The sequence below is a fragment of the Microcaecilia unicolor genome, chromosome 2 (assembly GCF_901765095.1).
Source record: "Microcaecilia unicolor chromosome 2, aMicUni1.1, whole genome shotgun sequence".
In the NCBI taxonomy this organism is placed as follows: Eukaryota; Metazoa; Chordata; class Amphibia; order Gymnophiona; family Siphonopidae; genus Microcaecilia; species Microcaecilia unicolor.
The window spans coordinates 611,927,335-611,943,619 of record NC_044032.1 but is presented as its reverse complement, the minus strand read 5'-3'; the positions used below and the strand labels follow the sequence as shown (position 1 = coordinate 611,943,619).

The following is a 16,285-nucleotide window of genomic DNA, read 5'->3' as shown; positions in this document are numbered from 1 at the left end:
AGAGTCCTTGGGTAGGAGTGAAATGCCTGCAAGTAGTGTGAACAGGGAAGGAAAAAAAGTTCTATTCTGAAAACTTCTTGGGCAGTACCTAACTTTTAAAATATTATTCCAGCCCAGGGTAGAAATGGGATGGTACCTTTGGTAGTTTCTTAGGTATTCCTGCTGTACATTGAGCTTACTTACTATCTCATTGGAGAGGAGAAGCGAAATGGAAGATATGATAGAAATATTCAAACCCCTGAAGGGTATTCATTATGCAGAAGAATCAAAACTGTCTAGAAAAAGAATATTCTAGAACATGGGGATCATGATATGAGGTTGTGAGAGGCATAGGAGCCAACTTTTCAAAATAATTGTGAGTTCTAAACCCAACAAAAACTACCCCTCCCTGGTCACAGTCGAGAAGTTTGTTCAAAATTGGGGGTGCTCAAGCATCCACAGCACCCACTGAGCTGGCTGCTATGGTGAGAGGTAAACTGGGAATTGTCAGGAAACACTTTTTTCATGGGAAAGGGGGAGGGAGTTTAAAAGCATGAAACACCCTCCAAGGGTGGGTAGTAGTACCTAAAGCAGGGGTGGACAGCCACGGCCCTCAAGGGCCACAACCCAGTCAGGTTTTCAAGATTTCACAATGAACATGAGATCTATTTCCATACTGTGACGAAATGGTGAATTTTCCAGCATATGAATTATATGAATATTTTTTGAAGTGTATTTCTCTAGTTTCTCAATGTTTTGTGTTTAAAGCTGTTCCAGAGAAAATACTGTTCCCTGTTTAGTTTTACACAGAGAAGAAGTAACCTGCAGTGATGTGGCCAGTTACTTAAAAAAAAAAATATTCTGGGCTCTTAATGGCCCAGGAGCTCAAACTCAGACTGGAAATACTGGATTTTGGAAGTAGAGGGAGAGAGAGAGACCTATTTACTGAGACCCTGTGAGCAATTATATTCTCTTTTTTTTTTTAAATTCTTTATTTATCCTTTTAAACATTTTACAAGCATTTATACTTGAGCAAGAAAAACAGATTAATTTAGTTTACAGAGGAAAATTCTTACAAGAAGTTAAAAGAAAAAAAAAAATCTTATTTTAGACCACCATAACGGGGGGAGTATGTCGATAACTCAGGAGAAAAGATTAAAGAAAATAATAAAGTAAGGCTTAACGGATATTACCACTGTATATCTTCATTGCTTTTCCTTAGGATTAATACTAATTGGCTTCAAACAGCTTTCATAATGTTTTTTTGTGCGATAAATTGTTTTAAATGATCCGGTACAAAGAAAACATATTTTACATCCATATATTTTATAATGCATTTACATGGATAGTTTAAATTAAAGGAAGCCCCCAGTGTCAAAACAGCAGGTCGTAACAGCAAAAATTCCTTTTTTTTTATTTGTGTAGCTTTAGTGACGTCTGGGAAAACCCAGATTTTTCCCCCATAAAAAGGGTTTTGTAGATTTCTTAAAGCCAGTTTTCTCACCAGCTCCAAGTCCTGTTGAAACACAAATGATACCAAAAGGGTTTGCCTATCAGATATAGAGGTCAGAGAGGTTTCCAAAAGTTCTGAAACATTTAAATCACTTTGCGGAATCTGTGGCTCATCGTTTGCTCTTTTTGATGGTAAATAATAAATTTTATTCAGAGGTGGAATGTTATCAGAGGTAAATTTTAAATTTTCCACCAAATATCTTTTAAAGATATCCATAGGAGAATACACTGATGTCCTAGGAAAATTTAACAATCGAAGATTCAATCTTCGGTTGAAGTTTTCAAAGTATTCAAGCCTATTATGAATTAGTGTATTGTCCTGTATCAGCTTGACAGTTGTTTCTTTCATTTTGGTGGAGTCAATATTCAAGAGATTTATTTGCTCATTGACCTCAGTTTTCATTGTAGTAAATGCAGTATTTAAAGTCTGTACCTTTTCAGTCAGTAAGTCAATCTTGCTAGTTGAAGTCCTCACCGTATTATCCAAACGCTGGAGCACCTCCCATATCGTCTCCAGCGTTACCTTTGCAGTTGAGGCCTTAGATGTTTTTGGTCTCTCCTGAAGAGCAGTTATGCCCTCTGGCTCCGATGGCAGGGAAGCCCCGGCAAACAAACCGACTTTCTGGCCCAGCGGTGGGACGCTTACTCCGACCTCCGGTGTCGACGATCCACCCTCGAAGTTGAGCGTCGCCGGTTGCAAAAGTGGACAAAGAATTGGAGAAGACAGCGACATGTCTATACCTAAGATTTCGGCGTCTCCTGCCGCCGTAATATCAGCAGGACCTCCAATCTGCTGAACAGTGGAATGTCGCATCGGGAACTGGTTAATCTTCTGCTGGATGGGCGTTGATGTTAGCGTCGACTGGGTCGCCGGTCTAACGGTCCCCTTTCTCTTGGTATGCGGCATCGTATAGGTATGAAGAAAAAAAAATTCTTTAAAAGGAAAAAACCCCAAGAGTAATTTCAATCTCCAGCAGCGTTGAGCTAGTCACCGATGCAAACAGATGGTGCCGCCGCCATCTTGCTCCCCCCGCTCCTCAACACATGAGCAGTTATATTCTGTAACATGTGGACAGCAATATTTCCTGTACTTCCCAGGCACTATCCAGGTAGTGATAAAATGTTTAGATATATTTATTTATTGTGAACATTTATATCCCACAAATTCCAACTATGGCATGCTCTGTGTGGCTTACAACATTTTAGGAAAAGAACATCACAGTAATTCTAGTTTAAAACAGAGAATAAGGTACATGAAGGGGAGGGAGGGAAACAACAGGAGAAATGAATGAGGGACGGCAAGAAGTCAAACAGCAGAGGAGTAAGATCTATAACATAGATAAGTCTTTAGGGATTTCTTGAAGAGATTGTGATCGGCAGTCTCTTTTAATGTTGATGGCAGAGCATTCCAGTAACGGGGACAAACAAAGCAAAAAGAGGAGGCGAAGAGTAGTTTGTATCTTAGGTTCCTGCAGTTAGGATAGTGGAGATTGAGATAAGTGCGGGACAGCTTCTTGGAATTTCTGGGAGGGAGGTCAATCAGGCTGAACATATAAGCTGGAGCGTCCCCGTATACGATCTTGTGGGTAAGAGCACAGATTTTGAATTCGATACGTTCTTTAATCGGGAGCCAGTGGAGCTTCTCTCTAAGGGGTTTCGCTGCCTCAAACCTAGATTTACCAAATAGTAATCTCGCCGCCGTGTTCTGCGCCGTCTGGAGTTTCTTAAGGATGTGTTCTTTGCAGCTGGTGTAAATCTCATTGCAGTAGTCGAAATGGCTCAATACGAGAGAGTGGATTAGAGTCCTGAATAGGTCAAATGGTAGGAACTGCTTGATACGTTTAAGGGTCCTCATGGAGAGGAACATTCGCTTCGTAATAGACAAAACTTGAAGGTCAAGAGTCAAGTGGGAATCCAGAATGACCCCAAGTAGCTTCAAACTAGTTGCGATAGGGATGGAGAAATCCAGCGCAGCAACTGTGCCTGGTATAGACCTATTGAACTGGGAGGAGAGGTGGAGGCAATGTGTTTTTTTCTTATTAAGCTTAAACTTAAATGCGTTTGCCCAATTGACCATGATGGCGAAACTGTTATCTCAGCTGAGATTTCGGTGAAGGAAGATCTAAAGGGGATGTAGATAGTTACATCATCAGCATAGATGTAAAGATTCAGGCCATGGTTGAATAAGGCCGTTGCAAGTGGAGTCAGCATAATGTTAAATGGGTTGGTGATAGGGGAGAGCCTTGAGGAACTCCACAGTGGGATCTCCAAGATGGCGAAATAGAGGAATGGACCTTGACCCGATAGGATCGGCAAGATAGAAATTCCCTAAACCATTCCAAAACAGTGCCTCCAACTCCATATTCAGCTAGTAACGTAAGGAGGAGATTGTGGTCAACCATGTCGAACGCGCTGGACATATCAAATTGAAGAAGTAAGATGTTTTTCCCAATAGACAATTCCTTCCTAAAGTTGGACAGGAGAGTAACTAGTACTGTCTCGGTACTGTGGTGAGACCAGAATCCAGATTGGGAGGCATGGAGAATTGAAAATTTATCCAAATAATCAGCCAGCTGAGAATTGACCATGCTTTCCATAGTCTTGACTAGCAACGGGATTGTAGCAACAGGGCGGTAGTTAGAAATAATGCTAGCCTCATACTTCGAGTCCTTTGGGATTGGTGTCAGGAGAATGTGACCGTGATTAATGGGGAAGCGCCCGTGCTGGAGCATGAAGTTCAGATAGGATGTAAAGTCAGCAATAAAACACTCCGGTGCTGATTGTAGCAGGTAATTAGGGCAGCTATCCAGCTTGCAGTGCGTTCTTGAACATTTGTGAATGGCCATAGAGACCTTCTCAGTGGTGACCGGCTCTAAGGAGGACCAATAGTGGTCAGCAGGGCATGGGCCAAATGGGGGCGCAATGCCAATAAGGAAGTCATCTATACTAGCGGAGCTCAGGGGGAGCGAGTTGCGAAGTAGAAGGATTTTCCCCCTAAAATAGTTGGCCAACTGAATCGCTGATGGCATGCCATCACGTGGTGAAATAACCGGGGTGGTGTCAAGTAGAGAATTTAGCTGACGGTAGAGCTTCCACGCATCCTTCATAACTGAATTATTTTCTGGAAGAAAGCTTTTTTGGCTTGCTTGATTGCATATTTGTATTTGCGATGGGAGAGCTTCCAAGCTGACAAGGCGTAGTCGCTTTTAAACTTAATCCAAGCTCTTTCCAGCCTTCTAGTTTGTTGTTTTAGCGCTTTAAGGTCGTGAGTAAACCAAGCTTTAGATTTGCGGTGGATGGAGGATTTAAGTTGCAAAGGGGCAAGGTCGTCTAAAATGCATTGACACCTGTCATCCCAACGCGTGAGGTAATCAAAGGAGTCTGCTTTTGCTTGCCAGTCACACCCATAAATTTGTTCCCAAAATGATCTCAGGTCAACTTTCCCTCTTGTACAGTAAGTAGTAGGTTCTTCGGGGAGTGGATAGCTAGACTTCCGCCAGTGGATAGCAAAGCGTAATTGGTAGTGATCTATCCAAGGGACGGCAGACCATGCAGTATTAGCTACACAGAGGATAGATTCATTGAGGAACTTGTAAGCAAAGAGATCAAGGGTGTGGCCTTTTAAGTGCGTTGGATGCATATCAGGATATTCAAGATCCAGGAGTTGGAGGAAACTCAGGCAGTGACAACCATTGAGAGAGAGTTGATTTTCTAAATGAAGGTTCAAGTTACCAAGAAGAAGGAGGTTGGAATAATTGGTGCAGGAGTTAGATATAAAGTCCATGAAATAGGTCTGACTGTCAACCCAATTATTTGGTGGTCTGTAGAACAGAATACAACATAGACAATCTTGAAGAGATCTGCTACGGATGTTGATTGAAGCAATTTCAAGACTGGGCGATATGGATTCAGCTTTAGAGTCAACTCGGAGGCCCGAGTGATAAATCAAGGCTAGGCCCCCACCTCTTTTCCCCGGCCTGGTCCAGTGCATGATTTTGAAACCAGGAGGGGCAGAGGTCTAAGAGAATAGGGTCCTTAGGGTCACGTATCCACGTTTCAGTCATGAAGAGAAGGTCGAGTTTATCAGTGGTGAGCCAGTCCGAGATTGTTTCCGTCTTGTTAACCACAGACCTCGCATTGATGTAGCCCTCTTTGATGGTTTGGTATGGATCCGGATGACTTTCAGAGCAGAAGATGTATTTAAGGTGATTGTTTGGGGGTGCTACTGCGGTGAGTAGCAAGCCGTTGGAAAGCACTGGAATGGTGGTCTGGAAGTGAATCCGTAGAGTGATGATAGGAGAGTCTGGATGATTTCTGAGTGGTGATTAGTACAGGAATGGAGCTGCAGTCATATGATTGAAGTGAGAGAGGTACGGATGAGCGTGATGAAATAGAGAAAGGAGAGGAAATTAGAGGCGAGCATGGTAGGGACTGCACTTGAACAAAGTAGAATCCAAAGTCAAGCAAGCTTACGTGCAGGTAACAGGAGACCTGCAAAGAAGTGCAATAGCTGTACTGTAATCAGGCTTTTGTAGAGCATAGGCTTAGTTGTTTTGCCTTGTAATGAGAGCACGGATGATGGTAGCAGAGGGAGGTGAAACTAAGACCAAGTTAATGGAGTAAGAGACTAATTGGAGCAGGTCAAACGCTGCTCCTCAACAAGTCGCAGCCGGATAGGTCCTTCAGTACAGGAACAGCCTCTGCAACGGATTAGTACTGAAACTTAATCGACGATCAGCTGATTGGGGGCGGATGCCGGCAATCTACAGCTGTTTAGCGGTGGAGAAGGCAGAGCACCCCGGAGAAGGCCCACAGTGCGGGGAACGTAACGGCCTTGTGGAATCGCTGGAGATGGAAAGGAATATAAAGGCAGCCAGGGACAAGTCAGTCAGAAACCTCTGACAAGTATTGGACCCAGCAGCTTGGACCAAACCTGCAAGTGCTCTCTGGCAGCAAGCGACACAATTTCAAATAAACAAAGCTCCCAACAAAGTTCCTGCTGGCAGCGAGTAAGCTCCGACAACTGCAAGGAAGCAAGGCAGTAATGCAGCGGCACCTCACAGCAAGACAGCAAGCCAAGAGGTATCCAATAGACCGCTGGATCTAATAAGGCAGGTAACTGGAAAAACGGGCCAAAATCCAATTGAGCAACAGTTTAACTCGTTATGTGGCTCAGGAGCTAATGGTTTTTATGACCTGCATTCGGCTGCCATTTTAGAATTTCTAAAATTATTTATTTAACACATTTAAATCCCACATTTTCCCACTTAGTTGCAGGCTCAATGTGGCTTACACAATACCAGAGAGACAGGCTCTGTTTCGATAAAATACAAGTACACAATATAGAAATCAACTTGAAAAAGACAAAAGTATAGAGCAACAAAGAAATAAAGAGGGGGTGGTGACAGACGTTCAATACGGTCCATAGGTTTTCTGTGTCATTGGAAGTAGAAAGTTAATTTGAGTCAGGGGGATAGGCCTTCTTAAACAAGTTGGTTTTCAGTAATTTCCTGAAGTTAAGATGGTTATGAATAGATCTCAAGGTTTTGGGCAAAGCGTTCCACAATTGTGTACTTATGTAGGAAAAGCTGGATGCATAAGTTGATTTGTATCTAAGACCATTGCAGTCTGGATAATGCAAATTTAAGTAAGTACGGGATATGCTGGTACTGTTTGTGGGTGGTAGATTTATGAGGTTTAACATATATCCAGGAACCTCGCCATATAATTGATCCATATTCAGTTACCTGTAACTGTTCGCTGATTGCACCTTTTCTGTTTCACTGTTCTAATTTTTCATGACAGTAAACCTTCTTTAGTTTATTGCTTTTGCTTGTCTGGACTAAGAATCCTGGTGGTTTGTGTTTTTGGGTCTGTGGGCGCTTTCTAGGAACAGTGGGACCACTGAGAGTGTGGCCCCAGTGTCCTAGAAATCACCAGGGAATACCTTGAGAGCAGGAGACTCGCCTAGAGGCGGTTGGGACCCAGCCGGTGGGAGGAGGATGCTATTGTAGAGCACATGCCCAGGTGCAGGCAGACCAGAGCTGTGCTGGGGATAAATCCTCTAAGTGGCCGCAGGGTTAGCCCCAGGTGGTTGGCTAGGCGTTTCGTGACACATGCAATGGAAGCAGTACATTCAAATCAATCTCGTGCATATGCAGCTCTTCAGCTTGGAAAAGAGATGATTGAGGGGGATATGATTGAGGTCTACAAAACCCTGAGTGGTGTAAATGGGTCAAAGTGAATCATAGTACATAAGTAATGCCACACTGGGAAATGACCAAGGGTCCATCGAGCCCAGCATCCTGTCCATGACAGCGGCCAATCCAGGCCAAGAGCATCTGGCAAGCTTCCCAAACGTACAAACATTCTATACATGTTATTCCTGGAATTGTGGGTTTTTCCCAAGTCCCATTTAGTAGCAGTTTATGGACTTGTCCTTTAGGAAACCGTCTAACCCCTTTTTAAACTCTGCCAAGCTAACTGCCTTCACCACGTTCTCTGGCAACGAATTCCAGAGTTTAATTACGCATTGGGTGAAGAAAAATTTTCTCTGATTTGTTTTAAATTTACTATACTGTAGTTTCATCGCATGCCCCCTAGTCCTAGTATTTTTGGAAAGCGTGAACAGACGCTTCACATCCACCTGTTCCACTCCACTCATTATTTTATATACCTCCATCGTGTCTCCCCTCAGCCGTCTCTTCTCCAAGCTGAAAAGCCCTAGCCTCCTTAGTCTTTCTTCACTCTTTCAAAAAGTACAAAGACTAGGGGACACTCAATGAAGTTATATGAAAATAGTATTAAAACAAATAGGGGGAAATATTTTTTCTCTCAATGAATAGTGAAGCTCTGGATCTCATTGACAGAGGATGTAGTTACAACGGTTAGTATATGTGGATTTAAAAAAAAGGTTTAGATATGTTCCTGGAGGAAAAGTCCATAGCCTGCTATTGAGATAGACACGGAGAAGCCACTGCTGACCCTAGCATGGAATGTTGCTACTAATTGGGTTTCTGCCAGGTACTTCTGACCTGGATTAGCTATTGCTGGAAGCAGAATACTGGGCTAGATGGACCATTGCTCTGACCCAGTATAGCTATTCTTATGTTTTTATGGTTGTCTATGGGCTTTTGTCTGCTCCAGTTGGTGGAAACAGTGACTGCAAATAGATCTTATACAAATTCATTGTTGAAATCCTGAAAACCAGGCTGCATTATGGCCCTCGAGAACTGGATTTGAGGCCCACTGACTGGTTGCTGGTGTCTGCTGTTGTAGTATTTTATTTAGTGTATTTTGAAAATTTATTTTTATTTTTTGTTACATTTGTACCCCGCGCTTTCCCACTCATGGCAGGCTCAATGCGGCTTACATGGGGCAATGGAGGGTTAAGTGACTTGCCCAGAGTCACAAGGAGCTTGCCTGTGCCTGAAGTGGGAATCAAACTCAGTTCCTCAGTTCCCCAGGACCAAAGTCCACCACCCTAACCACTAGGCCACTCGTCCACTCTGAGATTTCTAATTGTTTTGGTTTTATGTTGCTCAAGACTATGGGTGAAACTGAGTATGTTTTGACTTTGCTTTTATTATAATTGCTAGATGAAACAGATCCTGTGTTAGCAGCTGAGCAAAAATAAACCAGTGTAGATGGAGAATTAAACAGTTAAGTGTTACACTGCTAACAATATTGATGTATTGTTTTGGAAGGGGAAAAGAGGGTGAATAGGAGAGTACATCGAGGATGAGGTTTATTTTATTTTATTTGTTTGTTGCAATTTCTATCTGTAGTGCCCCCTTCAGGGCATTCCTGGATCTGGGACCTGACCTAGCTGGAGCCTCCCGAGGGCAGTCGCCGTTGGTCTCTTGCTTACTTGGCGCTTGGTTTCTTCATCTGGGGATGAAAAGCGTTAGCGGGTGGGATTACCCTCTTCTCCCCCCAGGAAAAATCCGAAAAAGACCGCTGTGATCAGGGCTGTCTAATAAATTTATCAGGTTTTATTGAACTATGTACATAGGTCTGTATATGTACCTCTTATACACTTAAGAAAATGAGGATTTCTTATCACATTAACCCAATTACCAAAAGCAAACACCAGTAGTCTTGTTATTTAACCTCTTAAACCAGTATATCAATAACCTTTCTCTTCACTTTCCCTGTTGTAAAAAAGTTATCTACAAAACAAAACACAATGCAAGCTTTTCAATCAAAGTATCAAGAAATGGAATTCATTACCCAAGAATATAAAACGTATAGCAGATTGTATGTCATTTCGTAGAATGTTGAAAAATTTTGTGATGAGTGCCTCTCTCATCAATAAGCCATTAGGACTCTTTCATTGCCAGTTGATGTTATGTTAATGTATGTCTCAGACGCATAACCGACAATACCTGTATTACTTACTGTGTTTAGCTATGACCTTTGCTTAGTATTACTATTATCTTACATTGTTAAACTAACTATAATTTAATTGTTTGGAAGCCACATTGAGCCCGAACCCACTTGGGATAATGTGGGGTATAAATGTCATATAGGTGGTATAGAAATATATATATCCTATATAATAAAACGCACCTCCAACATTCTGAAGCTGACTGCATGGCTGAGGCATTCCTGCTCTCTGTATCCATCTCCTGAATTGACATCACGTACTTTCGGGTTCGTCACAAGCAGAAGTGACCAACCACACGAGGTTTCTCGGCTTCAGAATGTTGGAGGTGCATTTTATTAAATAGGATTGGTCAGTTCCTTGAAGCACAGCCAGAGCTCAGCGTCCTGCACAGTAACGCTCAGACACCAGAGAGAGGGGGGGGGGGCCTGACACCAGAGAGAGGGAGGGAGGGGGGGCCTGACACCAGATAGGGGGGGGGGGGAAGATATTTCTGTCACACACGTTCTCTCTCTCACACACTCTCTCTCTCTCTCACAGTCAATGTCTTTCTCTCACTCTCACACACTCTATGTCCTACACTGTATCACATTCACTCTCTATGTGTCACACAGTCACACACACTCTCTTGGTCTCATACACTCAGTCTCATAGAGAGTCTGTGTCTCACACACACTGTATCTGTGTGAAACACACTCTCTCTCTCTCACACTGTCTCACAAACACACTTGCACACACTCTCATTCTCACACACACACTCTCTCTCTGACACACTCGCACCCAGACTCACTCTCTCTCTCACACACACTCTGACACACAGTCTCTCTCACATATACTCTCTCAAACATACACACTCTGAGGAAAACCTTGCTAGCTCCCATTTCATTTGTGTCAGAAATGGGCCTTTTTTACTATTACTTGTGTGTGTGTGTGTGTGTGTATATATATATATATATATATATATATATATATATATATATATATATATATATATATATATATATATATATATATCAAATACCTTCTAACTTAAGCACTTGAACCAATAGCATTCATCTTTAGCTTAGATTTTTGGAACCAGTAACTTGGAGTTTTTTTTACACCCTTTCAGTCTTGATTGGCCAGGTAGTAGCTGTAAGCCCTTCCCAGTTTCTTAGTTAAGTCTGTGTGTGGGCGTGGCTGTGTTGCATAGGTCCCTTCTCTTTTCCTTGCAAGTCCATCCTCTCCCAGGCCCCTCAGATCTCACTCCTCTGCTGGAGACTTCTTGGGCTGATGGACTTACAGGCTGTCTATGCCTGTCCCTGCTGAGGCTTCCTGGAAACTTTTCCTGGGCTCTGAGACCTAGCTGTCCTCCTAAAATTATCTTTCTCTGCTAGGTTCCTAGAGCTAGCCACACCTAGGGAGCCTTCTCCCTTGCTGGGCCCCTAGTACTGATTGCACCCCAGAGGCCTTGGCCCTTGCTGGGTCCCTAGTGCTTATTGCAGCCCAGAGGCCTTGTCCCTCGCTGGTCCTCTGTTCAAGAGGAGCCTCGGGGGTTTCTCCCTGTTGGGGTTCAGGCTGGGGTTCAGGCTTTCCAGCCCTTAACAGGGATCCGTAACCACCAGTACCAGGGTTCCCCACTAGGGGGTTACCTCTGTTCTTCTCAGCCCTGGCAGCCCTAGTCACCTATAGTGCCCCTGAAGGTCATTTTATTCTGCTCTGAGCTGCTCCCAAAGGTCTTGCCTTGAACAATGCTCTCAAAGGCTGCTGTTCCTTCTTCTGCCCTGAGCTATTCCCAAAGGCCTTTTGCCTTGAGCAATGCTCCCAAGGGCTGTTGCTCCTTCTGTCTTCAGGAGAACTGATAAGAGTACTTACCTGCTGGGATTCAGAATTACCAGCCCTTTACAGGGTTTTACAACGGGGTGGGGGGGGGGGGGGGGGTCATGTCCTACTAATTTTCACTAAGAGGCAGATGTATCAAAAAGTTTCACCATTGCAAAGATAATTCCAGCTGTGTACTGGTGTACTACTTCATTGAAAATACTTGGATATTTTCAATGAAAAGGTGCAGTAGAGCAGGCATGTTGTACATCTACCTCATGCTTGTTGGCTTCCAACTCCTCCATCTTGCCTGAAGCTGAAAGACAGTAGCGTACCAAGGGCGAGGCGGTGGGGGCGGTTCGCCTGAGTGTAGGCAGCAAGGGGGTGCACAGAGCAGTTGCGCGGCTGTTGGTTCTGCTGGTTCCCTGCCCCCTCTGACATTACGTCCTGTTTGGGGCAGGGGACCGGCGGAGCCGACAGCCATGCAACTGCTCCACGCACCCCCAAGTGAGGAGAATGATGCGCATTGGAGGAGGCAGGGGCATAGCAGAGACTTGCCCCGGATGGCAGCCAACCTGGGTACGCCACTGCTGAAAGATATTCGAGTGACTGAGGGGGGAGCAGAACCTCCAGATGTGAGTTAGTCGCAAAGCACAGAGATTTCAGAGAGATTCTACAAAACATGAACCTGAATACTGTATTGACATGATTACAAGACCATCCCCTTATGTTAGAACTGTTGGACTCTCTTACTGTCTTTTGGTTCAGGTGAGATTGGCTGTCTTGGGACAGCTACGGTGACAATCTTTGGTCCATGAGAGATGGGCTGACATGGGACTGCCTTGGTGGTGATCTTTATACTTGTGATGACTGTGATTATACAATGAGACAGACTTTTTGGCATGTACAGCATCATTCCCCCTCTTATCTTCTGATTGGATCAGTGCTCTAACTCTGATGTAGCCCTAGCAAGACGCTGATTAATTGTGTATGTGACCTTGTGCAGATTACCTAAAAGGACTCCTGAAAGCAAATTCATGAAAACCTCTGCCATGCTGCTCTTTTTTTTTTTTTTTTTTTTTTAATTTTCCATCCTAATGTGTGATTCTTCTCTTGTGCCCCCCAACCCCCATTGTTCTTGGATTATAGTAGGGTGGGGCTGCCATTTGCAACAAAATGTCATTCACTGATAAGTGTGTACTTTTCTTAAAGAGGGTACACTTCTTCCCCATAGTGTGTGAGTGCTTGATCATGATTGTGCATGCCGTCGGGGAAAAAGAGTGAGCAATCTTTCACTTAGTGTTCACTTTTTTTAAGAAAAGTAAACCGTCTCTAAACATAGGGGCAGATTCAAGAAAGTGTGCAAATAAAAATATGGGCATTAAGCCCCATTTCTATAACGGCAGTTGTGCAGAAGCACGTACTTCATGTCAAAGGTTGGTGTAAATGGTTGTGCCTAAAATTGGCAGTTTGTGTGCATTTGTACATGTGTAAGTGATAGTATTCTATAAATTACATGTGCACCTGCAAGACACTCCCCTGACCCACTCATATGCGTGTTCCCGTTGTAGCTGTGCACTAAGGGTGAATTCTATATATGGCACAGAAAAAATTGATATTCTGTAAGTTTATAGAATAGCGTTTACGTCCGGGAATTGCGCCTAACTTTAAGCACGGCCATTTGCAGTAACAGAAACATGGTGCAAATGTGTGCACCTAAGTTTGGCGCGTATCCTCTCTTATTCTATAACAATGCACATAAATGCTAGGAACACCCCCGTTCCACCCATGATTCCCCCATATCTGCACCCCTCCTTTTTTTTTTTTTTTTTTTACTTGCGCATAAAATTTAGGTGTGGAAATGCCAATTAAATCTAATTAGTGCCAACAGCTTGTTAAGCCCATTATTGGCACTAATTAGCTTGTTCAATTTGCGTGCACGATATATGTTTATTATGTGAATTTAATATACTGCCATTTCTGCAAAGGTCACAGCGGTTTACAATAAAAATTTTTTTTCATAAAAGCATGAATAGGAAAAATAACTCCCTAAGTGCTAAATTTATAGAATAGCACTTAAGCGCAGTTTTGCGCTTAACTATAAATTAGTGACAGTTAACACCACTTAAGGACTATCGGTGCCTAATTTAACAATTAACCTCCCCTGTTTATACTAAGCCACGCGGTAATGCCGACACAGCATTATCGCAAGGCAGCCATTTGCACACGTTAGTAAACGGGGGTAAGTGAGGTGTGCAACTGGAACTGTTCTGTAACTTGTGTGCCCATATTTTGGGTGCGTAACTTTTATTTAATCCAGGGGATAATGCACACTCTTGATGATATTTGTTCTGGAACGGAACAAAAAAAAAAAACCTGGAAAAATGACACACAATTTTTTTTTGCCTGATTAGATTATATTATAGTAAATCTATAATAAAAGTCCACCGAACTCCCAGGATATTCAGTTTTAATCTGAAGAACGGAATAGTGTTGATCTGTTGTCATTGTTCTTTCTCCCATTAAATTCCGACTGGGTTTGGGTTAAGTATTGAGTGAACATATTCTTTTTGCATTGCATTTTGATTTGTAGCGTTGATGACGACATCTTACAATGGCCTGTGTTATTTCTTTAGGCTGATGCAGAGCAGGATGTGGAGGAGCCGCACCCTGAGCAAAGGTAAGACGTCTGCTTCTGTATTATGTGGGACTGATGGACGTAGGATCTGGAGGGACGGAGCGGGCTCACTGCTTTTTTCCTTTGGAAGCACTGTAGTGTCCACATTCCCTGCTGTTGATGTCACATAAGTGTCCATTAAGGGGTGAATTCTATATATGGCACTGAAAAAAAGTGCTATTCTGTAGGCTGCAGTTTATTGAATAGCGCTTAGCCTGGGAATTGAATTTTAGGCGTGTCCATTTGCACCGACCGAAAGAAACATGGTGCAAATCCTCACACCTAAATTAGGTGCGTATCCACCCTCATTCTGTAACAACTTGCGTAAATGTTACGAACACCCCATTCTGCCCATGACCCTCCCATTTCCATGCAACCTTTTTGAACTTGCGTGTAAAAATTTAGGCCTGGATCCGTAAGCCAATTATTGGTGCTAATTAGCTTATTCAATTAAATTACACATGCAAATTTCCAGTAAATTTGTAGCAACTTTTATAGAATTAGAGGGTAAATCCATTGGCTAGAATAATGATAATGAGGGATTTGTTCTGGGATGTTTTCTATGTCTGTTGCTTTATGCATATTTTAAGGTTTTATTTTGTTTTCATTTTTGTTTTTAACAAGTGTATTGTATAGAAACAGTGTATGCAAAAAATAATGCAAATGAAAAGGAAAACCAACAGAATTTAGCTATTTTCATTTCACTTGGAAAAGAAACAAAATAAGCCTGTTCCACTGCATTTTTTTCTATTTTATTTTATTTATTTTCATTTCTATTTCATTTGTTCTATTTCCAAAAGAAATGAATAACCCTCTAACATAATGGAATTTCTGTCATGATATATCTCTTTTGATTATTTATTAATGCTTAGCTCTATATCTGTTGGAGATGCAGTGTCCTTGGCTCCCCCTCCCCCCAGCCATAATAATTGTTAGAAACAATACATAGTAACATAGTAGATGACGGCAGAAAAAGACCTGCACGAGCCATCCAGTCTGCCCAACAAGATAAACTCATATGTGCTACTTTTTATTTGTACCTGTCCTCTTCAGACAACAGACCATATAAGTCTGCCCAGCACTATCCCCGCCTCCCAACCACCAGTCCTGCCTCCCACCACCTGCTCTGGCACAGACTGTATAAGTCTGCCCAGCACTATCCCCGCCTCCCAACCACCAGCCCCGCCTCCCACCACCGGCTCTGCCACCTAATCTCGGCTAAGCTCCTGAGGATCTATTCCTTCTGAACAGGATTCCTTTATGTTTATCCCATGCATGTTTGAATTCCGTTACCGTTTCAAAAATCTTGGGTGCTTGCCAGGGGCGTATCTGAAATGCGGCGGTAGGGGGGGGCCAGGGCTAGAGTGAGGGGGCACATTATAGCCCCCCCCCAGGCCACCACTGCCAGTGCCAACCCCCCTCCCCCTGCCGCCGTCACCTACCTTTGCTGGTGGGGGACCCCAACCCCCGCCAGCTGAGGTCTGCTTCCTCCTGCCGCTGCCTTTAAAAATATTCCTTCGGCTGGCGGGGGACCCCAACCCCCACCAGCCGAGCCGAGGTCTTTTAAAGTTATTTTTCGTCCTCCGGAGTCCGTGCTGTTCAAAGCTGCTCCTTTCGAAGTCTGACGTCTTTGTACACGTCAGACTTCGAAAGGAGCAGCTTTGAACAGCACGGACTCCGGAGGACGAAAAATAACTTTAATATTTTTAAAGGCAGCGGCAGGAGGAAGCTGACCTCGGCTGGCGGGGGTTGGGGTCCCCCGCCTGCAAAGGTAGGTGACAGCGGTAGGGGGTCCAGGGCGAAATCTGCGGGGGCCCAGGCCCCGTGGCCCCACGCAGATATGCCCCTGGTGCTTGCATGAACTATCTATATAGCGGAGTGAAATGTTTTAAAAATAAAGGAGCGACATTGGGGAAAATATGTAACCCATG

General features: G+C 43.5%; 1 protein-coding gene across 3 annotated transcripts in view; it reads left to right on the top strand.

Moving 5' to 3' along the window:
• The window catches only part of TMEM131L (transmembrane 131 like), a 308,022-nt gene that overhangs the window by 16,842 nt on the left and 274,895 nt on the right, over nt 1–16,285 (top strand). For all 3 annotated transcript variants that reach the window (XM_030191626.1, XM_030191627.1, XM_030191625.1), the window contains exon 3: nt 14,314–14,357. In XM_030191626.1, coding sequence (XP_030047486.1) covers nt 14,314–14,357 — 44 coding nt within the window. The remainder of the gene's footprint in view (nt 1–14,313; nt 14,358–16,285) is intronic.